General features: G+C 40.0%; 1 protein-coding gene across 4 annotated transcripts in view; it reads left to right on the top strand.

Annotated features, from left to right (window-relative positions):
* The window catches only part of LOC144685960 (talin-1), a 255104-nt gene that overhangs the window by 101872 nt on the left and 128210 nt on the right, over positions 1 to 25022 (top strand). For all 4 annotated transcript variants that reach the window (XM_078551056.1, XM_078551029.1, XM_078551047.1 and 1 more), the window contains exons 3-8: positions 11466 to 11623; positions 14088 to 14185; positions 14742 to 14871; positions 16995 to 17147; positions 17923 to 18065; positions 19816 to 19943. In XM_078551056.1, coding sequence (XP_078407182.1) covers positions 11494 to 11623; positions 14088 to 14185; positions 14742 to 14871; positions 16995 to 17147; positions 17923 to 18065; positions 19816 to 19943 — 782 coding nt within the window. In that variant the 5' untranslated portion in view covers positions 11466 to 11493. The remainder of the gene's footprint in view (positions 1 to 11465; positions 11624 to 14087; positions 14186 to 14741; positions 14872 to 16994; positions 17148 to 17922; positions 18066 to 19815; positions 19944 to 25022) is intronic.

Here is a 25022-nt window from a genome sequence, read left to right as displayed (position 1 = left end):
ATAGCCTTGTATGCCATGGCATCACAAGTGCACATCCAAATACTTCTTAAATGTTACGAGGGTTTCTGCCTCTGCCACCCTTTCAGGCAGAGTGTTCCAGATTCCCACACCCTCTGGGTGAAAAAATTCTTCCTCATCCCCTCTAAACCTCCTGCCCCTTACCTTAAATCTATGTCCCCTGGTTATTGACCCCTCCACCAAGGGGAAAAGCTCCTCCCTGTCTACTCTATCTATGCCCCTCATAATTTTATACACCGCAATCATGTCTCCCTTCAATCCCCTCTGCTCCAGGGAAAATAACCCCAGTCTATCCAATCTCTCCTCATAACTAAAACTCTCCAGCCCAGGCAACATCCTGGTAAATCTCCCCTGCACTCTCTCTAGTGCAATCGCATCCTTCCTATAATGTGGATTCCAGAACTGCACGCAATACTCTAGCCATGGCCTAATCAATGTTTAACACAGTTCCAGTCCCTGCTCTTACCTTTATTAGCTGAGGCATAGAATATAAGTATCCCATATGCCTCCTTACCCTATCTAGTTGTCCCGCTGCCTTAAAGGACCGGTGGACATACACACCAAGGTCCCCTGACCCTCGGCACTTCCCAGGGTCCTACCATTCATCGTGTATTCCCGTGCCTTGTTTGTCCTGCCCAAGTGCATCACCTCACACTTATCCGGATTAACTTCCATTTGCCACTGATCAGCCCATCTAACCAGCCTGTCTATATCCTCCTGTAGTCTAAATATCCATCTGTAATCCAATCTGTCTTTTCAGAGTATTTCAGATTGCCTCCTAAGTATTTCAATTAAATCTAGTTAAAATTTTTCTTGTTACTTCCAAAGTAAAGTAAAGATGGAATTCTGTGCTTTTAACTTGCATTCAACCATGCTGATTGCTTGCTTGCTTTTATGCACCTCCAAATAATCAGCAGTAGAACTGCATTAATTGAAATGTGGTAGCAAGTTTCCACCTTCTCTACTCCCTACCTGTCCCTTCCTATACCATCATCCATTTTGATCAGAATTTGATCAGAGTTAATACATAGCTATGAGCCCTGAGAAAGAGGGAGAATAACTTACTCAGCAAAATGAATTTAATGCTTTTTTTGTTGCAAATTGAGCAGCTTTATGTTACAAAATAGTAGAAGAAAAACCTAACTTTCAACTTCTTCAACAGCAGAGTTTTCAAGATCATATAAATCAGAAACAAATAGACACAGGTACTGAGCTTGCCATTGGTAGAATAGAGCTGCCCCTTACTTTTGGGAGCTACACAGTCCAGCTAAGTTGGTTTTTTAACTGGCATCAGTATTAAGCTTGTGGTGTAAATCCATAATCAGAGCCCAACCTGACTGGATTGAAGTAGAGTTGGGCTCACTTATGCATTCTCCATCCCTTGCACTCCGTAGAGTTTACATTAATTATAGTGCCAAATTTATTTAACAAACTGTCTCAAGGGCATATTTTGAAACCACCTCAGCAAGTTAACTACTTAGCATGCAAGTACTGTATATATTTGAGTAATGGTAGATCTCGTGTAAGAGTTGACCCCTGATTTTTGGCACAAAATCTAAACACTTGTGCTTACCACCCACTCGCAACTGAATTCAAACTTGGCTGGTGCAAACCTACTTGATAGAATCATAGAATAGCACACCATCAAAGCTCTTTGTGCCTGCGCACATCAACATATGATGTGAAGGTTACTTCCTCACTGGTGTACACTGTGTTCCTGCCAATCCCCCTCCCTGATATGGCAACACAGTATTAAGGAGGAATGGTAGATACACAGCCTAGTTCAAACTTAAGTCATTGAGATTGCCGATCAGACAAATAATTGTGCAGCAGCTGGAGAATTCAGCGTATTAGAGAAGTACGTTAAAGATCAGATAAAACCCTCTGCATAGCTTAGGCAGATACCTAAGAATAAATGTGCAAAATAGAAAAGCCTAACATGGCTGCAGTTGGAAGGCAAAGTTGCGAAATATGTCAGTGAAAATCACCAGAATGAACTCTTTCTTGAGGATCTTTCCGAATCCTCACCCTGGAATAAGCAAGAAAATGAGGCATTGCAGATTTCAAAGTCAGCCCTGGACAGTGTAACCAGTTTATGAAGAGAAACAATTTTGTACTGCAACAGAAGACCAAAATTTCACAGCATCTCCTGGCAGAATTTGATAAGCTTATCGCATTTTATCAGTTTATAATCAAACATTGTCAAAAGAATGGATATATATTGGCCTGTATTAGGAACGTGGATGAGACTTCCATGAATTTCCACATTTCAGCCAGTCAAATGGTGGAAATTAGCAAATTTGGAGCAAAAACAGCGTTATTGAAGACAACTGGCCACAAAAACAGTAGATTCACTGTTGTGCCGTTGTGTATGGACAAAACTTAATCCAATGCTGAAATTCAAGGGAAAAACCTTGCCAAAAGGAGTGGTTGTCCTCATTCATGATCAAGGATGGATAGATGAAAGTAGCTTCAAAATATGGCTGAGGAAAATTGGAGTTTCCGATCAGGAGGATTATGTAAAGAAAAAAGTGGCCTTATCTGGGGCATGCGCCGATCACAGCTTGTTGATGATGTTGCTGAAGTTGGATCGCAAAACAGTGATATTGGAATGATTCTAACCAGCCTTGTTCACCAGTGGATGTTTCTCTAAACGAGCCCTTCAAGAATAGCATGAGAAAAAGTGAAATGGCCGGATGAGTAGACGAGCAAAGGCATTCACCAAGGGAGGCAGCATACGAGCTCCGATGTTAGTAATCCTGTGTGAATGAGTTGTAAAGGCCTCGGATGAAATCCAGAATGGAGATTGTCGTAAAATCATTCAAAAAAATTTGGAATTTTCAATGCAGTTGATGGCACAGATGATGATATTTATGGAATGAAATGGCTGATGATAGTGATTGCTGCTGCTGCTGATGATGATCCATGTGATGCCATTCAAGAAGCAGATTGGGGCACTTTTTTTGGTTCTGAAGGAGGTGATTTTTGTGGATTTTAATACACGTTCAGTGCATGCTATTCTGCTAAGTAGCATTCTTTTCTGTACTGTGAAACAACTCATTATATAAATCGGTATATATGGTTTTTGTATTTGGTGTACAGAAGTTAATATCTGTCTCCATGGAGGTGGTTATTTATTTATGAATAAAAATGTAATAAAAATACTTTTGGCTCTTTTGGCGCTACTCTTGGGGCCAGGGTTGGTGGGAACAATCTCTGACCTGGCAACACTGCGATAGCGAGGCAGTGGGAGAGGGTGGTCTTGAATCTCTCTGGAACATTACTCATATAAAAGTCGAGCTTCTTTTTGACTAAACATTTAGTGTTAGAAATTCGACTTTTACACAAATATGTACAGTACCCCGGTGTCCTAGTGCCTCATGCTATAGCACAGAACCAATAATATATAAGACCATAAGACATAGGAGCAGAAATTAGGCCATTCGGCCCATCGAGTCTGATCCGCCATTCAATCATGGCTGAGAAGTTTCTCAACCCCATTCTCCCGCCTTCTCCCCGTAACCTTTGATCCCCTTGAGATTGCAGATCAGACAAATAATTGTGCAGCAGCTAGAGAATTCAACGTATTAGAGAAGTACGTTAAAGATCAGAGAAAACCCTCTGCAATCAAGAACCATCTATCTCGATCTTAAATACACTCAATGACCTGGCCTCCACAGCCTTCTGTGGCAATGAATCACATAGATTCACCACTCTCTGGCTAAAGAAGTTTCTCCTCATCTCTGTTCTTAAAGGTCTTCCCTTTACTCTGAGGCTGTGCCCTCGGGTCTTAGTCTCTCCTACTAATGGAAACACCTTCCCTATGTCCACTCTATCCAGGCCTTTCAGTATTCTGTAACTTTCAATCAGATCCCCCCCATACCCTTCTAAACTCCGTCGAGTATAGACCCAGAGTCCTCAAACGTTCCTCATATGTTAAGCCTTTCATTCCTGGGATCATTCTTGTGAACCTCCTCTGGACCCTCTCCAGGGCCAGCACATCCTTCCTGAGATCCGGGGCCCAAAATTGCTCACAATATTCTAAATGTGGTCATATTATGATAACATATAGTTAGGTTCTGTGGGCTTGATTTAATGTTTCTGATGTGGGTCTCGTGTCGCTTCGGTGGGGGAAGCCCAACCAAATGAAGTGCCTGTTGGGCACTTAACTGGCCGGTGTATGCCTTCCCTGGGATTTAGAACCCCGGCGGTGGAAATCCTGCTCACCGAGAGCTGCCGGCCAATCAGAGACCAGCAAACTCTCTGCTGGCAGTGCTACCCGGAGCTGTGGCTGTTCTGGTGGGCTCCGTTAAACCCTGGCCTGTGTTTCTTTTATCTAGCTGTAACAGCTGAGACAGGACATTGGCTTTGCCAAAATGGCTGTCAATCTTGTATAGTGATGGGAGTTTCCTGCCCTGAAATGGAACAGGCTGCTCTTGTGAATAATTGAATCTGGTGCCCCAATTAATGTGGGAAGTAGTTAATAGTTTTGGAAAAACTGTGCCATTTTGGATGTTTGCTTTTGAGGTAGTGCATTCAAAGAGAAATTTGCATATGAATCTGACTGTTTTTCTGCTGAGTCGGAAAGCTTCCCAGTTTTACGCTGTGTATGGTTTTCTCAGCTGGCAGGTAGTAGAAAGGATATTAGAAACTGCTTTTCACTTCTACTCTTCTTTATCCAGTTCACAGTCCTGTGCACCTTATTGCGTAGCAACCATGAGGAAAATATTTGGCAATTGGTCCATAAAAATAAAACATAAGCATTATACTTGTTTGGCTTTCAAAATTCCTTTCTTCCTCACTTTCTCTTTTCCCACTCCACCTCAGAAAGATCCCAGCAGCTTTGCAGCAGCTAAGTTCGATAGGGATAAAGCTCATGTACAAGTTTTAATAAATGAGGTAGGAGCATCTGTGGAAGTGCTGAATTTGTGATTGGAGTTTTTGTACCTGCTTTATGATCGACTATAAATTATTTCAACTCTCCAATCAAATCAATGTGTTAACAGTTTAAAAAAAAACCTGAAAATGCTGGAAATATTCAGCAGTGACTAACCTGAAACCTTAACTTTGCTTCTTACTCCACAGCGGCTGCCTTACCTGCTGATTATTTTCAGTGTTTTCTCTTTTTATTCCAGATTTCCAGCATCTGCAATACTTTGCTTTCGAATCAGTGTCTTAGCAAAATTGAGCTATCTAAATTCGTGGTTGAGATTTGCATTTGAAATCAGGGCTTTCCGATTATAAGTTGTGTAATGCATCATTGCAGATTCTGGCTGTTCATTTAAAATTTCTGCGATGTAAACATCATTAATCTCCGAACCAAATACCTTTATTTACAGTGTTTTATGGGCTGTTACTTGATACATGGCTCCTGCAAAATTATTAATGTGGTATATGAAAAAATTTAATGCTGAGTTTGGTTCTGTAAGAAACATTGAGATTAAAGTCTCTAGCTTGTGCTCATTGTGACTATCCCAAACTCACCCCAGTTCAGGTTATGTCATGTTTGTAGTATGTAATAGCCTAATGTCTAAATAAATTAAATTAAATTGCTCAAGCTACATTTTTTTCCTTTGAAAATATATTATGTGTATGCCTTTTCTTGTCATGAAAGCATTTTACACACACATTTTCCAGACCACCTTTCTCAATCTGGTCCAGTCTATAATGAAGATTAGGCTCCCCACAACTGTTACATTACCTTTGTTACAAACTCCAAAAATGTTTTGCTTAATGCTCTGTTCAAGAGCATAACTATTGTTAGAGGGCCTATAAACTACTCCCACCAGCATTTCTGACCCCTGTTATTCCTAAACTCTACTCATCTTTATCCCATTTGCTGATTTTCTGAGCCAAGATCCTTTCTCACTAATGTCCTTGTCATCCTTTATTATCAAGACCACCCCTCCTTTTCCATTCTGCCTGTATTTTTGAAATGTTGTGTACCCTGGAATATTTATCATATCTTGGTCACCTTGTAACCATGTCTCTGTAACTGTGATTGGATCTAAATCATTTATCTATTTGCGCCACTAGTTCATCTGATTGCAAATGCTCCATGCATTCAGATTAAGTGACTTCAGTTTGATTTTTTTAAACTACTATTCCCTGCATGGTTACACTTTGCATTATTACCCCTAAACACTCTATTCCCTTCTCAGTTTGTCTTTACCCACACCAATATGTTTTCCGATTGCCTCAGCTTTTATCCTTTGGATTTATAAATCTCCTTTCACCTGAACCCTCCTCCTCTATTAGGTTAAAGCCATTTTCACCCTACCCTGACCATATTTGCTGATACGCTCTGACCCTTCCACCTTCAGTCTGTTTACCATTACCTGTATTGCTACCCTGCACTATTGCCTTGGGATTCTCTTTTAACTTTCTAAATCACCCCTCACATGAACTCTTCTCTTCCCCCACTCCTCATTTAGTTCCAAATCTCCCCTCACATGAACTCTTCTTTTTCATCCCCTTGTGCACCACCATAACCAATCCTCCAAACAACCTTAGTTATGCAGCTTGCCAGAACACTACTCCCAGCTTTGTTCAGATGAAGACTGCCCCAGTGGTCCCACTCCCCCTCTCCCCTGTATTGTTGCCATGTGCCCATTTCTCCTGCATCAATCTTTGAGCCACGCTTTCAACTCTTTGATCTTATTTATTCCATGTCAGTTTGCTCGTGGTTTAGGTAGCAATCCAGATATTACCTTTTGTGGTTCTGCTTTTTAATTTAGCCCCTAGCTGCTTATACTCCCTCATCATTCTTTCTTATTGCAACCAATATCATTGGTACCCAGGTGGACCACGACAACTGAATCCTTCCTCTCCCACTCCAAGTTCCTCTCCAGAGAAGAGGAGTTGTCTTTAACCCTGGCACTGGGCAGACAACACAGCTTCCGGGACTGTTGCTGTCAGCTGCAGAGAACAGAATCTACCCCCCTAACTATACCATCCCCTACTACAACTATATTCCTTTTTGCTTCCCTCACTTGAATTGCTTCCTGCTGTGGTCAGTTTGCTCATGTACCCTGCAGTCCCTGCTCTCATCCACACAAGTGACAAGGATTTCTAATCTGTTGAACAATTGCAGGTTGTCATGAAGAGACATTAACATGTATAATGTTATTGCAAATTATTTTTTAAAAAATAGGATTCTAGTGGGGGTCTGTGTCTAGGTGTGTGTCTGTATGTGCCTTCACTGGATTAAAACCAGCTAGTCTACGTGCTTTGATGTATAGTAGTTTTGAGATGTTAATTGGGTGAACAGTAAAGAGAACAGTAAGGTAAAGTGTTCATTTGCATTTGTTGAATAAGCCATTCATGACTGTGGGTAAAACCTTGCACCTAGCTAGAAGAAGCCAAACAATGTGTTTATTTTTTCAGCTTACTATTAAAATCGCTGCTATGAAAGGGGTTATATTGTTAGGAGAGCTGAAGTTCAAAAGACCTAGTGATACAATGGAAAATTTATATTCAAAGGGAAAGCTAGGTATATAAAGAAAGGAGTTTGTGTGTGTATGGTAGAGGCATTTAAGACCTAACCAGCCTCTATGCTTCCAACCAACTTGCAAAGGAACCTCATTTGGAATTCATAAGTTCAAATGTGCTCTGTTTAGTGTTTGTTTAGACTATGGGTTACTGTTGCCTTCGTGGAGATTTCCCTGGTGGTGATTAATTTGGGGATTTGTTAGAAAGTTATTATAGTAGTAATTGTAGCCATGTGTATGTGCTGAATTTGTTAAATTAATAAATGTTTAATTTAGTTTTATATAAAAACCATGAGACTCGGTCTTATTCCTACTGAATTCAAAGTCTGCATCTCAAAATTACAAATTGTAAAAATGGATTATAACAGTTGTTTCAAGTTTCTCTCGGGGATTTGAACAACTCAGCCTTTACCATCGGCTGTGTCATAATAAAGGGTTGAAGCTCCTCCATTGCTACCATCTAGATCTCCAGATCTCCCTCACTCATAGCCCCTGTTTTTACCCTTCTGTCCCTGACCACAAACCAAGTTGGAAGTACCCAGCCTATGGGTGTGACTGCCTCCAGGAGGCAAAGTGTCCAGATAACGTTATTCCCCCTCCCTGATGCATCACAGTGTCTGAAGCTTGGACTCCAGCTCATCAGCTTTGAGCTGAAGTTTTTTAAGCTGCAGATGCTCTCTGCAGATGTGGCCACTGTGGATCACACTGATGTTTTCCAGCTCCTACGTGCTAGTGTTGCAATGCATCGCCTGTCCTGCTACCTTCATTGTATTTTACTTAACTAATTAGGTTTCAAGTTTAGAAATATCGCTCAGATGTTATTTGTAATTATATTAAGTAGTTTAACTAGTTAACAGTAAATTTAATGCAATACTAACGTCTCCCCATACCAGTTTAAACTACTGCTCCCAATTTTTTTTATTAATTCATGGGATGTGGGTGCCATTGGCTAAGCCAGTATTTATTGCCTATCCCTTATTGCCATTGAGAAGGTGGTGATGAGCTGCCTTCTTGAACCACTGCAGTCCATCCGGTGTAGGTACACCCACGGTGTTGTTACACCCACGGTGTTGTTAGGGAGGGAGTTTCAGGATTTTGAACCAGTGATGGTGAAGGAACGGTGATATATTTCTAAGTCAGGGTGGTGAGTGAATTGGAGGGGAACTTGTTGTGGGTTTGGAAGATGCTGCCAAAGCAGCCTTGGTTAGTTACTGCAGTGCATCTTGTAGATGGTAAACACTGCTGTACTGTGTGTCAGTGGTGGAAGGAATGAGTGTTTAAGGTGGTGGATGGGGTGCCAATCAAGTGGGCTGCTTTGTCCTGGATGGTGTCAACCTTCTTAAGTGTGGATGGAGCTGCACTCATCCAGGCAAATGGAGAGTATTCCAGCACACTTCAGACTTATGCCATGTAGATGGTGGACAGGCTTTGGGAGGTCAGGAGGTGAGTTACTCTCTGCAGAATTCCCAGCCTCTGACCTGCTGTTGTACCCACAGTATTTATATGCCGCTCCAGCTCAGTTTCTGGTCAATGGTAACCCTCAGGATATTTTTAAGTGGAGGATTTAGTGATGACATTCCATTGAATGTCAAGGGAGGATGGTTGGATTCTCTCTTGTTGGAGATGGTCATTGCCTGGCACTTGTGTGGTGCAAATGTTACTTGCCTCTTAATGTTGCTTAGAGGGATAAAATCTTAAAATTCATTAATCACCTACCTGCTCACCTAATCAATGTCTTTGAGCACTAACTAGCTACTGGACGCTGAACAAGGTATAAATCTCAGCATCTCCTTTCCCCTAAGCACCAAATTCCCACCTGCACCAAATTCCCATTCCTTGTCACATTCTGGCCTTATCGTCTCCACTCTGTGTTCCCACCCTCTCTTTAATTGCTGTACTAAGTGTTTTGCTGTGTTGAATGATGGGAGATTGTAAATATGCCTTTAATTGTCTCTCTGCAGATGAATTATCTTGTTCACTGCTGCACATAAATCACTTCCTGTATGTGTTTCATATTAAGTTCTGTGTAGTATGCAGCTAATCAATCATTCCCTAAGATACCCCTGCCCAGTATGTTTTTATTCACTCACAGCTGTGTCAATGTACTGTGACTAATAGAGCATATATAGGACAATATCCAGGCTTAGGGTGATAAGTGACATTTGGGCCACACAAGTACCAGGCAATGACCATCTCCAACAAGAGAAACTAACCATCATCCCTTGGCAATCAATGACATTGCTATCGCTGAATCTCCCACTACCAACACCCTGGGGGTTACCATTGACCAGAGACTGAACTGGACTAGCCATATAAATACTGTGGCTACAAGAGCAGGTTAGAGGCTAGGAATCCTGCAGTGAGTAACTGACCACTTGACTCTCCAAAGCCTGTCCACCATCTACAAGGCACAAGTCAGGAGTGTGATGGAATACTCTCCACTAACCTGAATGAGTGCAGCTCCAACAGCACTCAAGAAGCCTAACACCATCCAGGACAAAGCAGTCTGCACCCCTTCTACAACATTCAGCCCCTCCACCACAGGTGCACAGTGGCAGCAGTGCGTACCATCTACAAGTTGCACTGCAGAAACCTGTCAATGTTCCTTAGACAGCACCTTCCAAACCCGTGACTGTTACCATCTAGAAGGACAAGGGCAGCAGACACATGGGAACACCACCACCACCACCTGCAAGCTCTCCTCCAAGCCATGCACAATCTGACTTGGGAATATAGCACCATTCCTTCACAATCGTTGGGTCAAGTCCTGGAGCTCCCTTAACAGCACTGTGGATGCACCTACATCACATGGACTGCAGTGTTTCAAGAAAGCAGGTCACCACCACCTTCTCAAGGGCAATTAGGGATGGGCAGTAAATGCTGGCCTAGCCAGCTATGCACACATCCAATGCATGAATAAAAAGAAAGAAGCTATGGCAACTGTGCTCAGAATATTAAACGTCATTCAATATTAAACACCTTAATTATCATTCTTATCATTCTGATCTCCAACATAGAAATTTTTGATCATAGTAACCTTTCCTGTTTAGCTGAGATTATTTATGTCTTATGTTGTAACCACAAAAGCAGTTTGGTTAAAAATAAATAGACTCCTACTAGCCTGATCCTCAAATAGACATTCCTTTACTACCACTAATGGTACAGATGACGCTAAGGGATAGTGGTAGCGCACATGTTCCTCTTTAAAACAATTGTTTTTACAGACTTTCTTTGTAACTGCCATCTGCAGTTTGTTTTGATGTGATCATTTCACTTCACAGCAAATAGATAACACGATCATACAGTGTAACTACTTTAACAAGAATTGTTTTTTGGATATTTTGTTTCAAAAGTAAGTAACTTTGTTTGGGACTGCAAATAATGTATGAGACTATTTCTGTTAGCAGCAGTGTGGGTCAGCTGATCTGAAATCATTGACATAACGTTTGGCACATCAGTGTTTGCTCTTTTTTAATTCACTCGCATGAATTGCTGGGATGTTTGCAAATTACTACGTTGCAAATGTTTAAAGTCCTGTGTTGTGACAGGACAATGAACAGTGGTTACTGAAAATTCTCAAATCTGTGAAGGGAAAGACATTTAAATGTTTTGAAGGGAAATACCTTCAGCTCTTGTGTTCTGTGCTTTTAGAATGTTGTGAATGTTTTAAAATGCTCCAGTGAGTTACATTATTACTTATAGTACATTACTTAAGGGTAAACCCATCTTTTTTTTACAACATTTACTTTAATAGAATGATTTACTTCTGCACAAAACAGGATGCTAATCCACTTTGCTTCAGATTCTTTAGGAAATGTATTCCATTTTATCCAGTGCACAGTTCCAAAATCTGACTCTTGAGATAAAGAACACACTTTACTGATGAATTTTGTATTTTGTGGGCAAAAAAGCATAACAGCTACTAGAATTGTTTAACCTTTAATTTTTTTTTTACAGTTGATCTTGTGCAGTAAAAGAAGACAGAATGGTTGTCCTATCATTGAAAATTGGTGTTGGAAATGCTGTCAAAACGATGCAGTTTGAACCCTCGACAATGGTGTATGATGCCTGTCGAATGATTCGTGATCGGGTTCCTGAAGCACAGACAGGACAGCGTAAGTCACAGAACTTCCCCCCGCCTCCACCCACAAATTGGACAGTTGGCACTACTGTTCAGAACACACAATGCATCTAAAATCAATTTTTCACCAAATATTTCCTCAAAATTGAATATGGTTTAATATTTGGTAGTCCTGTAATAGCATTATACAAAGTGGTCATTAATAGTTAAAATTAGGGTAAGGTAGAACATGGCAAGGTATTAGAGCTCCTTGATTAAAAGGAAGGGACCTTTTTAAAAAATTGTAACTTGTGGGAGAAATCTAAATACACTGCTTGTTTAAGCTACCATGTATATCTGACAAAAGAATCATGCAGGAAGCATTTGTGTACTGGACTTGGCTGTCAACAAGTTGTATAAAGAGATTCAAAAATATCTGACTTTGTGTTTAAAGTCTATGCCATTTACTCTCTATTTATCTTATGTTATTGCAGTTGAATGAACCAAATCTCTACCATATCCTTTCACTTTAAATCTTAACGCTCTGGGATGAGGGTGGTGTTAGAACATTGAGATAAGTCATAGTTGTAATGGGTTTGGTTACCAGGGAGAAAGCATCATTGAGAGATTCATTTATTATAAGATCTTAAATAAAAATGCCAACTGAATAGAAAAGCAGCAGTTTGATCATGAAATTGAGATGGAAAGAAATTAAATTAAGTGTGATGCCTGATCTGTAATATAATGCAATTTTTAAAAAAATAATTCTATTGGCTTCATTTTGGCCTTCTATAAGTGTAAAACTCAAGGTGCGATAAATCCACCAAATTACCAGATTAGAAATGGGAGATGAACCACTTGCCCAATGTAATATAGCCTAAAGAGCTTATTTTGGAAAATGACAAAGTGCAATGGTAGAACTTGCTGAATTGCCATACACTATTCCCAAAAAAAAAAACACCGAGAGGTATGTTTGTGTCTTCTACAGCCTATGAAGTTCTTGACCTTTATTGTTCTGAAAGAGTGGAATGCCCTGCTATCTGCATCATAAAGGGGGAAAATCAGATGCTTAGTTGCACTAGGTCCAAGTCTTCAATCTCATAGCAGTAGGACAGAGTATTGGTGGCAAAGACTAGGAGCAAACTATTTATGGTTCTGTCTTAGCTGATAATAAAGATGGAAATTTATGTAAGCAGATTCTGGGTACCAATTACAAGGATCCTAACTGAAGTCTTGGTAAGCAATCAGTAGTTTTTGAAAGGAATGAATGTGCAGAATTTGTTTCAAATAGTTTTACTGTCAGGTTTAAAAATAAAGATAAGAAAGTTGAGCTGGAATAATAAACACTGGATCACTGAACAAAAATAGTTCTGACCGGGTGAATAAGGCACCAAACGGGAAGCACGTCAGCAAGTTAGAATGCAGTTGTTCCAGGGCTCATCACAACAATATTGTGTAGCTTCAACTTTGTTGCTACTTAAAAATGTCAATGACTTGACCAAGACACTTATGGTTTTTCATGGTGATTTTGCACTTCCTAGGTCATTCTGTGTTAAACCAGATTCTATTCTGTTTTAAAATAAAATTTAACAAATGCTTTTGTACTTTTTGTTTATCAATGGTTGTTATTTTTGTTTATTCGTGGGATGTGGTGCCATTGGCTAGGTGATCATTTATTATTCATCCCTAAAGTTGCTTGGGAAGATGGTGAGCTTCTTTCTTGGACCACTGCAATCCATGTGGTGAAGATATGCTGGGTGAACCATCTGGTTTTATTATACATTTTTTTTTGTATAGGTTTGATATAACCAAGAGGCTTGCTAGGCGATTTCAGAGGGCACTTAGGAGTCAACCATATTGCTGAGGGATGGAGTTACATGTAGGCTAGACTGGGTAAAGGTATCAGATTTCCTTCCCTAAAGGACGTTGCTGAGCCAAGCTGGATTTTTACGACAATCTGTTAGCTTCATGGTCAGCATTACTGATACTATTTTATTCCAGATTTATTAAGTTAACTGAATTCAAAATCATGAACTGCCATAGAGGGATTTGAATTCGCTTTTCCAAATTATTAATCAAGGCCTTTGGATTACCTATCCAGTAAGATGCCCATTATATTACTATGAGCCGTAACTGGTCCAAGGTACTTGGTAGGTCCAAGATCTAGTGCACAGGAAAAATAAGTTTTTAAAATTTGTTCTTAGGATGTGGGCATCACTGGCTAGGTCAGTTTTTATTGCCCACCCCTAATTGCTCTTGAGAAGGTGGTGAGCTGCCGCCTTGAATCGCTGCAGTCCATGTATTGTAGGTACATCGACAGTGCTGTTAGGGAGGGAGTTTCAGTTTTTTTGCCCTAGCGACATTGAAGGAACAGTGATATATTTCCAAGTCAGGATGATGTGTGGCTTGAAGGGGAACTTGCAGGTAATGGTGTTCCCAGGCACCTGCTGCCCTCGTCCTTCTAGATGGTAGAGGTCATGGGAGTTGTTTGTGAAATGTAATTTTTCATTGCCTTGCAGCCAATGATTATGGATTATTTCTGTCTGATGAGGACCCAAAGAAAGGTATCTGGTTGGAGTCTGGCAAAGCCTTAGACTACTACATGTTGCGGAATGGGGTAAGTTTACTATTTTGTTCTTTTTTTGTATCCTATTACCCATTTCCCTTTTTTGGTATACTATAAATTAACTCTTTAATTTTAGATTCCTACATGATTAACAAAATTTGTAATTTACCTACTTGATATATTCTCTTTCATCTAGCTTCTTTTTGCTACTTCTGCTCAGCCACCTTTGGAAATATCACGTTTTGTACATTGTTCTAATATAAATGAGGCTGAGAGGTCAGAATGGAAGATTTTAAAATTTTGTTCAAGTGCCAGAGTTCAGTGTTGCTTTGTATTCAGTGATGTGAGCAGCTATGAGCGACTGGCTTTTTAAAAATTTGAACAGCACCTGATCTCTCCATGGACACAATTAATGCGCGAATAACTTATACCATACCCTTTGACTTAGATTGTTTCAGCTTCAGTGGACTGTTGTAACATAGTGTTTTGAAGAATTTCTGAATAGAACAAAATATAGGATATGTAACGCTCCAATCAGTCACAGGTGCGGTGGTGTCAGGTCTCGGTTCTGAGTTACAAATCACTTCTCTTTTTATTTTAATACTAGGACACTCTGGATTACAAGAGAAAGCAGAGGCCCCTGAAGATCAGAATGTTGGATGGAAGTATCAAAACAGTAATGGTGGATGACTCAAAAATAGTGAGCGACATGCTGATGACAATCTGCGCCAGAATTGGTGAGACTTAAACCCCGTTATATAACTTGACACATTTCTCTCCCTGACTCTTCTATACTGCCTCCTCCCCTACCACCCTAATCTGTTGAAGCAGTGAACTTTTAAAATCCCTAACCCTACAGCATTCAAGACCTGGTATGACAAAGGATCTCTGTGTTATGCCATAAAATTCACATGAGCAACATGCCAACCAGTGATTAACTGCATGGTGAATTAAACCTAACCCACAAACTTCAAAACCCAACATTATCAGTAAAGTCTAATAAATCTATTCTTTGATGCTATTGGCGGGATTTTCTGCACCCATCCCGCTGCCCCAATCTTCTGGTCTCGCTGCAAGTCAATGGACTTCTAGCTGGGGTGCCACCTCGCCCGCGGCGGGTCCCACCCGCAACGGGGCCAGAAAATCCCAGCTTATGTCTCCACAGTCTTGGTTCTCCTTTCCCATCCATCTGAATATTTCCATTTAATTGCATTTTTATGCTCCATACGCTCAGCCTTAGGGAGTCCTATGGGGGAGAGACTTGGTTTACCCTGTATGGCAAAGGAATGGTAAAAGATGAGGATGCGCTCAATGTATACCTCTCTCTTTCTGAGAGGGGCAACTGAAATGAGATGCCAAATGTGTATTTGGCAGATGTTCTAGCCCTTGTTGAAGGAAAAATGTTGGATGGCCTGTGTGCTACTTCATGTTGTCCAATCTTCTTGCCACCAATCACCTGTGTGGGTATCTATAGAAGCCAGAAGGGGTTTGGCTTGGTAGTCATCCAAGAACATGCTTTATGCCTTTTTATAAATGTAATACAATCTCTCTTGTGTAGTCTAGGCTGAACCTTGATACTTCCATCCAGAAAGTTCAGCACATTATTAAGTAGCAACCCATCACCTGCATGAAGAAATAAATTTGCAGTTAGAATGAATTGATTGTGCCTGTATTAGGAAATTACCAAGGCACCTGGGCTCACTTCCAATACCTTGCTACTCTCCAGTCTTTTAATGAACATCCTATCAGTCAATCTGAGGTGGAGGAAGAAATAACTTTCAGAAATTTCAATCTTTCAATTCCCATAAGACTATCTCTGTGCCTGAGGAATGACTCTCCAAGGTTTACCTGCTTATCCTACACAGCTTCTTCAACTGCAGTGATGTGTTTGTCAGCAGATTGTATGATCTCATGATTCATGTAATATGTACTTAGGGCTGTCATTGGCCCAAATTTTCTTGCATTATACTGATTTGGAAGTAAACATGGGAGGAAAAACTTAAATATGCTGCCTTCATTTTGCTGATATCCAAACTGACATTGCTGCTTCTACTGAAGTAAACTCAGCTGTTCTATAGCCTGATAGGTTTTTGTAAAGACCAGGACAATTTTGAGCTGGGTCGTGCCATTAAGAATGGCGAACACTCACTTCAACCCAGGCTTGTACCTAATCTGTTAACCAGTGCTGTATTTAATTTGCTATTACATAGACAAGTTTGGTTTGTAATTTTACGTTAAACTTCTCCCTCCCTCATTATTTCCCTATGTTCCTTAAGATCCTTATGACATTCCTGTCATTGATATAACAGTATGTGAACTTGCATTGGAGCAAAATTATACAATTCAATATCTTCTTTAGTTAACTACCCCAGTTTGTGGTCTCAGTGTTGGTTTCCAATAGGCCTGAAGCAAATTATAGTAAATAAGGTGTAATAAAGCACAAAGCAATTCTATCCTAGAAACAAAGATGTTACTTGGAGAGTAAATTGGATTTTGTGGAGACATTATGGTTAATGTCTTATGATCTAGTTTATGGAGATATGGCCAACTGAACCTGCTGTTTTTAAGTGTTGGGAGTTATCTCTTTTTCGTTTAGTATTGCAGATTACAAATAAAATAAATATTTAATGGAACAAAAATAAAATGCTGGAAAAACTCAGCAGTTCTAAACATCTGTGGAGAGAAAAACGGAGTTAACGTTTCGAGCCCGTATACGGACTTGAAACGTTAACTCTGTTTTTCTCCCCACAGATGCTGTCAGACCTGCTGAGTTTTTACAGTATTTTCTGTTTTTGTTTCAGATTGCCAGCATCCACAGTATTTTGCTTTTATCTAACTATTTAATGGATATTTTTAAAAGGAATCACAAATCATGATGAATATTCGCTTGTACACGAAATTGTTGAAGAAAAGAAAGAAGAAATGACAGGGACACTGAAAAAAGACAAAACCCTACTAAGAGATGACAAGAAAATGGAAAAACTCAAGCAAAAACTTCATACAGATGATGATTGTGAGTGACTTTTTTTAAAATCCAGAAACCACACCATAATGGTCTTAAAATATTTGTATGAAGTTCTAATGCCAGATGCTTGTTGTATTAGTTGTCAAGATATATATTTTGGCTCAATATATAACCTGTACACAGTCAAAATCCAGTTCAGATATGGAGCCATGCTTTTGGCTATGTATCTAACAAATAATCAATTTTTGAGACCCATTCTGCAACCAAGGAATGAAGTAAGGAGTATTTCATGAAATCCTAGAGTAAGAACTTTTACACAATCCTTTTGAGGGGAAAAAGCCAAAGTTGTTTTAATGTTGCAATTTAGTTTCATTTTGATTTCTGGTGGGCGAGTGATAGATATGCTTCTTGGCCAGGATCAGCCATGGATGCCTCCAGTGTCCCCAAGTTCAATCTATGCTAACTTAGAGCAGTAGTAGGGTATTCATATTTGAGCTCAGCATTCCTGGACTAGAGAGGACTGTTGTTTTCCAGTTGAAAGTGTGCGTTTGTGGCTATTTGGTAAAGATGAAATGGGGCTATGCTGCAATTGGCTGTGGATGAATTATCTGGCATACAGTTGCCTAGTACAAAAAGAATAGTCACTTGGGTGCATTAAATATGGGTGGCTGGCACCCACAGAACTGACATCAGTAGTGTTAGCAACTTCTGGTGAAGAGATTAGAAAGCCAGATGGGGCATTTTTAAAATGAAAGGAAAGGTATTGTGTAATCTCCTTGAGATGCAGGTGCTCTTGACACTATACTGTATTTGTTCTCGCCAGTGAACTGGTTAGACCATGGTAGAACACTTCGTGAACAGGGTGTTGATGAAAATGAAACCTTGCTTCTCAGACGAAAATTCTTCTATTCGGATCAGAATGTTGATTCAAGAGATCCAGTGCAATTGAACTTGCTCTATGTCCAGGTTTGTACTTTTCTAAAAGATTAAACAACACATTTCTTTTCAGCACAATTAAATATCCTTATCTGATGTGGCATAGAATCTAGAAGTGGTTTCTTATCATGACATCAGTAATCTGTAGTTTAAGATAAAAACAACACCTTGATTTGTGTTATGTACTGCTGAACTGTAAAGTGAACATTCGTTGTTAAAACACTTTTGATCTATATCACATTTTCTCCCTCTCCTATCCTGCAAATAAGTTATCTGAATTGTTACCACAAAGCAGATTTTTAAATGTATATGTGGCACTTAAAGCAACAGATTAGACAATGGTAATACAGCAGACGTGATATAAGTGGCCTTTCAAAAGGCCATTGATAAAGTGCCTCCGAGCCTACTCGTAATTAAGGTCGATTCATGGGACAGGTAGCAGAATGTGTAGCAAACTGGCTAGAAAACACAAAACAGAATAGGGCTTAAAATCATTCAGACTGGGAAAAGATGGGAACTGCTTTTCCTTTGGGATTAGTGCTGGGACTACAGTTGACAATTTATATAAATGATTTGGACTCAGAATTACTGTATCAAAATTTGTAGGCAGCATCAAATTGGAGAGTATAATTAATCTCAGGTAATGCAAGATGATGTCAAATTTGCAGAATGGGTGTATGAATGAAAAATGAATTTCAATTTATAGGTAAGTATGAGGTTTTGCGAGAAGGAATAAGGGAGCCACCTACCCCTGGAAAATAAGAGTCCATGTGGGGGAGAGGCCCAAGAGATCTTGGAGTGCAGATTCACAAATCCATAAAGATATCATTAACAATAACAAAGCCATTTAAATACAAATAAAGAACTAGATTACATTTCTAGAGGGATGGACTTCAAAAACAGAGAAGTCAAGTTAAATTTGTACAGAACTTTTCTAGAGTAAAAACACATAATTGGGGAACAGCCAATTTTAGTGGGGTGAGAACAAATTTGTCCCAGATAAATTGGAATCAAAGATTGGCGGGTAAAGCAGTAATGGAACAATGGGCTGCCTTTAAAGAGATAGTTAGCTACAGTCAAGTTACATCCCCATGGGGGAAAGATGGGGCAAGTCAAAGCTTCCTGGATGACAAAAGAGATAGAGTAAGGTGAAGCAGAAAAAGGAGGTGTATGACCAGTTGTTAATACAAGTAAGAACTGAAAGTTAAGAGTGGAAGTGAAATTGAGAGAGGCAAAGAGAGAGTAAAGGAAGAGATGGGCAGCTAACAAAAAGAAATCCAAAAGTCTTCTATAAGCATATAAATAGTGAAAGGATAGACATGGAGAAGATATTTCCTTTTATGGGGAGTCCAAAACTAGGGGGGTATAAATATAAGATAGCAACTAATAAATTGAATAAGTAATTCAAGAGAAACTACTCAAAATGTGGAACTTGTTACCATGTAAGTTGACTGTGGTGAATAGCATAGATGCATTTAAGGGGAAGTGAGATAAGTATGATGGTGAAAGGAATAGACTGATATGTTGCTGAGGTTAGATGAAGGGTGGGAGGAGGCTCAGGTGGAGCACAACACTGGCATAGACATGTTGGCTGAATGCCCTATTTCTGTGCTGTAAATTCTATACAAAACCCTTAATATTAAAGGTGAAACTACATTTTAAGAAATTGAGGTGGTTTTGAAAATTCTGCTCTGTAATTATGAATCGGCTACTGATCCTGAAGTGGTAGTTGTACAGTTTTTAACTGAGTATTTATTTTCTCCCTGTGCTCCTACATCAGGCTAGAGATGATATTTTGAATGGTTCACATCCAGTATCCTTTGACAAAGCCTGTGAGTTTGCAGGATACCAATGTCAGATCCAGTTTGGACCACACAACGAGCAGAAGCATAAACCTGGCTTTTTAGAGTAAGTAGACCCCTTTGTCAAAGATGGTTTTAGCTGCATTTGGATCAAAACGAGCAGAAGTAATGACTTGAAGAATAACATTAGTCTTCCAATTATGCAGCACAGTGTTTGAACACTGAAATTGCACTTGCACTTGGCACTTACATTCCATCAGCAACTCAGTTTTGCATTTAGAATTTAAATCTTCATTTTTTTCTTTTGTCCATCTGGATGATTAATTGACCTTATTACTTAGTTATATTTTAGGAAATCCTCAGTTTGCTTTAATAATTCTAATGTTTTAATAATCGACTCTACTATTTTTAGCATTGAAGGGAGTCTAACAGGTATGAAATATTGCCATTTTTGATTATTGCACCACATTAGCCTGTTTGTACTTGCAGCTTATTGGTGTCCAGTACCACCTTCATAATTGTCAATGCCAGACAAATATCTCCCACATACCTCTCAGCATTGTGATAAACACTATTTATCCTTTGGGATTAGATGAATTTGTGCCCTTTAAACCTATTTAGGACTTCTATTTCATTTATTTCAGTTATTGATTTAATCTTGGCTGCATCACTCTTTGTGGAGGGCATATTGTACATTTATTTCTATGTAAATACTTGAAGTGATCAATGATTCTGAATATTTTCTTATTATTTTTCCTCTTAAGTTTCAAGCCTATTCGTCCATTACGGCCCTTACCCTTTCTGTGACTATTCTAATATTCTAAGAATTTTCTTACAGTCTTTTACCATGTCTTATGTGATCACTCTTTGTCCCTCTACTCTTCTTTTTATTGTGTCTCTGCAAATTCCAATATTCATTTGTGACTTGTTTCACCATTCTTCCTGCAAGATCAGAAGTGGTCACTTTACTTCCTCACGTTTAAACTTCTTCTTGGGTCCATTGGTGCCATCTGTGACTTTTGCCTACAGACAGTTTTTTGTAAGGAATAATCACTTGGGTGATTTCCTACTACCGAAAGAATCCATACCCACCCCAAAAATCACTGATTTCATGAGAGAAAATTGAGGAAGAAAATACTTCTACAGCTTGCTTCCTGTGATCAATCATTGGCTTGATTCTGGTAACAGTGCATTTTATGACCATTGGGCGATATGTTATAGTTATTAATTATCTTTGCCTCAAACTTGGGTCATGTTTCTACATTATTTATGGAAGCCTTAAAAAGCAACTCAGAACTGCAGGTTGTCTAAAACTTCTGTGGTAAAATAATATTTCATTGTGCATCAGTTTATTTTGCGCCATTTATTTATTAGAACCATAGAACCATAGAAAAGTTACAGCACAGAAGGAGGCCATTCGGCCCATCTTGTCCATGCCAGCCCGAGGACACCCAGGTTCCCTTTCTAATCCCACCTTCCTGCACCCGGCCCATAGCCCTGCACTTAAGGTGCAGATCCAGGTCTTTTTTAAAAGAGTTTAGAGTTTCTGCCTCTACCACCAATTTGGGAAGCGAATGCTAGACACCCACTACCCTCTGCGTAAAAAAGTTCTTCCTCATATCCCCCTACACCTTCTGCCATTTATCTTGAACCTATGTCCCCTGGTTCTAGAATTCTCCACCAAGGGAAACAATTTTATCCTGTCCACTCTATTTATTCCCCTCATAATTTTGTACACCTCAATCAAGTCACCTCTCAGCCTTTGTTCTAAGGAAAATAACCCCGACCTATCCAATCTCTCCTCGTAGCTACACTTTTCTAACCCTGGCAACATTCTTGTAAACCTCCTTTGCACTCTCTCCAGAGCTATTACGTCCTTCCTGTAATGTGATGACCAGAACTGCACACAATACTTCAGTTGTGTCCTCACCAGTGTTTTATACAATCCCAACATTATATCCTTACTTTTATATTCTATACCTCTGCCAATGAAGGAGAGCATTCCATATGCCTTCTTTACAACCTTGTCTACTTCAGGGACCTGTGTATTTGTACGCCAAGATCTCTCACTTCATCTACCCCTCTTAGCATATTCCCATTTATTGTGTGATCCCAGTATCTGTTTGACCTCCCTAAATGTATGACCTCACACTTCTCTATGTTAAAATCCATCTGACACCTTACCGCCCACTCCACCAACCCATCTATATCGTTTTGGAGATTATGGCTATCCTCTACACTATCCACTACTCAGCCAATCTTTGTGTCATCTGCAAATTTCCCAATCGTGCCCCCCACATTCACGCCCAGATCGTTAATATATAACACAAACAGCAAGGGTCCCAACACCGAGCCCTGTGGAACACCACTTGAGACAACTTTCCATTCGCAAGGGCATCCATCGACCATTACCCTTTGTTTCCTGTTACAAAACCAACCTTTTATCCAGTTTGCCCCATTACCCTGAATCCCATGGGCATTTACTTTCCTGACCAATCTGCCATGTGGGACCTGGTCAAATGCCTTGCTAAAATCCATGTACACAACATCCACTGCACTACCTTCATCAGCCCTTCTTGTCACTTCCTCAAAGAATTCAATCAAATTTGTGAGGCAAGACCTTCCTTTAACAAATCCATGCTGACTGGTCCATGCCTTTCCACATGACAGTTAATCCTATCTCTGGATTGATTCTACTAATTTGCTCACCACCGATGTAAGACTAACTGGCCTATAATTGTTTGGCATTTCCTTTGATCCCTTTTTAAACAATGGAACTATGTTTGCATTTCTCCAGTCCTCTGGTACCTCCTCTGTATCTAGTGAAGATTGGAAAATCATCCTCAGAGCATCTGCTATCTCCTCCCTGACTTCCTTCAGCAGCCTCGGAAACAATCCATCTGGCTCTGGTGACTTATCAACTTTCATAGATTTCAACCCTTCGAGTACTTCCTCTCTCTTTATGACTATCCTGTCCAATATCTCGCAGTGTTCCTCCTGGACTAATATATCTACAACCTCCCTTTTCTTTGTAAACATGGAGACAAAATATTCATTCGAAATCCTTCCCACAGCCTCTGCATCTACACACAAGTTTCCATCTTCATCTCTATGATAGATCCCACTTTTTCCTTAACTAACCTTTTAGCATTAATGTATTGGTAAAACATCTTTGGGTTATTTTTAACTTTACTTGCTAATCTTTGCTCATGCCCTCTCTTTGATTTCCTTATTTCCTTTTTTACTTCGTCCCAGCACTTCCTATATTTGTCTAGGCTGTCTGCAGTGCTTAGTTCTTTGTGCCTATCGTACGCTTTCTTTTTCTGTTTGATCTTCCCCTGTATTCCTCTAGACAACCAGGAGGTCTGTTATTCTGGGCTCATTGTTTTGTTCTGATACACTGCGATTTGTTCACATCGTGCACGTTCTCCTGTTCCGTTCTTCAAAGTCAATAAATTCTAAAATACTTCGTGAGAAATGATTAATGCAGATTGCAACATTTTAAGATTGGGGATAACTTGAAGACCTTGTATTTATTGTTGAATAAGCTGTCCTGCATCTCTAAGCCATTATTGCATTTTTCCAGAGAACGCCTGACAATTTCCCCTGAATGTAGTTGAGCATTCACATTGGATTGTTTGCTATAAAATTATGATATCCGACTTTGCCACCTTGATCTGCACCAGGGAGGTTTTTAAACCTGAGAGGTCAGATTAACTGTCTGACTTTGATTTTAGGCATGCTATCAGCATAAACTCACAGTAAATTTTTTTATTTATTCTTTCACGGGTGTGGGCATTACTGGCTAGGCCAGCATTTATTGCCCATCCCTAATTGCCCTCGAGAAGGTGGTGCTGAGCCGCCTTCTTGAACCGCTGCAGTCCATGCATGTACACTCTGTGCTGTTAGGGAGTGAGTTGCAGGACTTTTGCCCACCCACCAACTTACTTCCTCTCCATGGATTTTCAAAGAAGTTTTGGGACATTAAACTCTTTATTTACCAGAATACGGCCGCTAGTGCTGTAAAAAGGTGTAGCTTGTCCTCCCCTGCCGATCCAGCGCTACGAAGAAGCAACTCTGTGTTCCTGGAGAGGCTGGGATCGGAAGTGCCGGCCAGAAATGCGGACCTCCGGCACAGAAAAGTAGGAGTGAGTGGCAATCTGACGGTGATTGCCACTCAGAATCACGGAGTTTTAATGGCACAGGAGGAGGCCATTTGGCCCATCATGTCTGCACTGGCTCTCCAAATGAGCATTATGACCTAGCGCCATTGCCTTGCCTTTTCCCCGTACTCCTGCACATTGTTTCTATTCAAATAATCATTGAATGCCTTCTTGAATACCTTGATTGAACTTGCTCCCACCACACTTCCAGGCAGTTCATTCCAGCCCCGAACCAAACGTTGTGTGAAAAAGTTTTTTCTCGTGTCACATTTGCTTCTTTTGCAAATCACTTTAGATCTGTGCCCTCTCGTTCTTAACCCTTTTATGAGTGGGAACAGCTTCTCCCTATCTACTCTGTCCAGCTCCCTCATGATTTTGAACATCTCTAACAAATCTCCTCTGAGCTGCCGTCTCTCCAAGGAGAACAGTCCCAGCCTCTCCAACCTATTTTCGTAACTAAAGTTTCTCAACCCTGGAACCATTTTTGTAAACCTCTTCTGTACTCTCTCCAGTGTGTTCACATCCTTCCTATAATGTGTCGCCCAGAACTGTACACAATACTCCAGCTGAGGTGTAACTAGTGTCTTATATAAATTCAGCATAACCTCCTTGCTCTTGTACCCTATGCCCCTATTAATAATGTCCAGGATACTATTATGCTTTATTAACTGCTCTCTGCCACCTTCAATGACCTATGCATATATGCACCCATGTCTTTCTGCTCCTGTACCCCCTTCAAAGTGTCATCCCTTATTTTATATTGTCGGTCCATGTTCTTCCTACCAAAATGCATCACCTCACACTCTCCCGCATTGAACTTCATCTGCCACCTATCTGCCCACTCCACCAACTTGTCTATGTCCTCTTTTTCCCAGCCTATTTATGTCTTCCTGAAGTTTATCACTATCCTCCTCACAGTTTAAATGCTTCTAAGCTTTGTATCAACTGCAAACTTTGAAATTGTCCAATGCACACCAAGATCTAGATCATTAATATATAACAGGAAAAGCAAGGCCCCAATA

Source organism: Cetorhinus maximus, chromosome 1 (genome assembly GCF_964194155.1).
Source record: "Cetorhinus maximus chromosome 1, sCetMax3.hap1.1, whole genome shotgun sequence".
Classification (NCBI taxonomy): domain Eukaryota; kingdom Metazoa; phylum Chordata; class Chondrichthyes; order Lamniformes; family Cetorhinidae; genus Cetorhinus; species Cetorhinus maximus.
This window is presented reverse-complemented; position numbering and strand designations above follow the sequence as displayed.